The sequence below is a fragment of the Anarrhichthys ocellatus genome, unplaced genomic scaffold, assembly GCF_004355925.1.
Source record: "Anarrhichthys ocellatus isolate YVR2014 unplaced genomic scaffold, GSC_Weel_1.0 scaffold3270, whole genome shotgun sequence".
NCBI lineage: Eukaryota > Metazoa > Chordata > Actinopteri > Perciformes > Anarhichadidae > Anarrhichthys > Anarrhichthys ocellatus.
The window spans coordinates 1,727-3,252 of record NW_022283244.1 but is presented as its reverse complement, the minus strand read 5'-3'; the positions used below and the strand labels follow the sequence as shown (position 1 = coordinate 3,252).

Below are 1,526 nucleotides of genomic sequence, written 5' to 3'. Positions count from 1 at the left end.
CTGCAGATACTACTGCTTTACTACAGATACCACTGCTTTACTGCAGAGGTTAAAGTTAAACGCCTTCAAGCCGAACACAGAAACTCATCTCTCAAACATTGCAACAACAATTATGCAGCAGAGTAAATGGGATCAGCAGCTGTCTGGTGGGGCTGAGCCACGGAACAGATCACATGATGAAGTAGTCATGACAGCCCCTGGGGGATTGTGGGAGCTGTAGTTCCTGACGGCTACACATTCATATCACAGATGCATGACTAACAGGGTTCAGGGAAATATTAGTGTGTTTCTTTTCCTCCCACAGTCGAATGAATCCGTCCTGCAGGAAGCTGAGAGTATTAAAACAAACATGTTCTAACTGTTGAGAACGAGTCACTGACAGAACTGCTTCTGTTACAGCTTCACTGCTGCTACTGTTGTACTGTTACTACTACTGATTCTGCTGTACTGCTGTTACTGCTGTAGAGTACTTGGTACTGCTTTACTACTGTTACTGCTGTAGATTTGTACTACTGTTACTGCTGTAGATTTGTACTGCTGTTACTGCTGTAGAGTACTTGGTACTTTACTGCACATAATAATGCGTTCTGATGTTTCCCGCCCATCTCTCTCAGCCTGCGACTGTAACGGGAAGAGCTCTGAGTGTTACTACGATGCCGAGCTGTACCGGGCCTCGGGTCACGGAGGTCACTGCACAAACTGTGCCGACAACACGGACGGGCCCAACTGTGAGCGCTGCCTCGACTACTACCACAGAGACGCCGGCAGCAGCCGCTGCCTGCCCTGCGGCTGCAACACCGTCGGTGAGTTCAGGGACGTCCGTAAAAGTTATTAAAATGTAACCCCTGTAACTCCACAACATGTGATGTGAGCTGTTAATCAGGGCGCTTTAGAGGAGCTGGCAGGTGTAACGTTGTTACCTTTAGACTGGAGCCATGCTAGCTGTTTACCCTTCATGCTAAGCTAAGCTAACCAGTTGTTATACTGAACATACAGATACAACACCAGTCTTTATCTCAGGAAGAAAGTGAACACAAACAAGTGCTTTTTCACGAGGTCAAGAATGAACGTTAACGCTCATGTTGCAAGTTTGAGTTTCCCCACAAACACTTGAACCGACCACAAAGGATTTGTATTAATCACACTTTGCTGGATAATATAATGTACTATTCAGATACTTTTCATGCTCCTCTGACGTCCCGGGGACAGAAGAGGCTCCGATGAGTGAACATGAGCAGAGAACATGAGCAGAGAACATGAGCAGAGAACATGTGAAACCGCGGCCATGAACTCACTGGTTTGTGGTTTCTAACAGAGCGCAGCAACAAACCGCTGCTTTAATGTGAACCAGCTGCTGTTTGAGTCCCAGTGACACCAGATCTGTCCTGTAATGGTTTGTTAATGGGAGCTGATTGTTTGCACGTGGTTGACGGTGAATGTGCTGACGGCGTGTGTGTGTGTGTGTGTGTGTGTGTGTGTGTGTGTGTGTGTGTGTGTGTGTGTATGTGTGTGTGTGTGTGTGTGTG

The 1,526-nt window shown here is 47.1% G+C and overlaps 1 protein-coding gene across 1 annotated transcript in view; it reads left to right on the top strand.

Moving 5' to 3' along the window:
- The window catches only part of LOC116378860 (laminin subunit gamma-1-like), a 5,303-nt gene that overhangs the window by 2,712 nt on the left and 1,065 nt on the right, over positions 1-1,526 (top strand). The window contains exon 3 of the mRNA XM_031840768.1: positions 615-803. Within this exon, the coding sequence (XP_031696628.1) occupies positions 615-803 (189 nt within the window). The remainder of the gene's footprint in view (positions 1-614; positions 804-1,526) is intronic.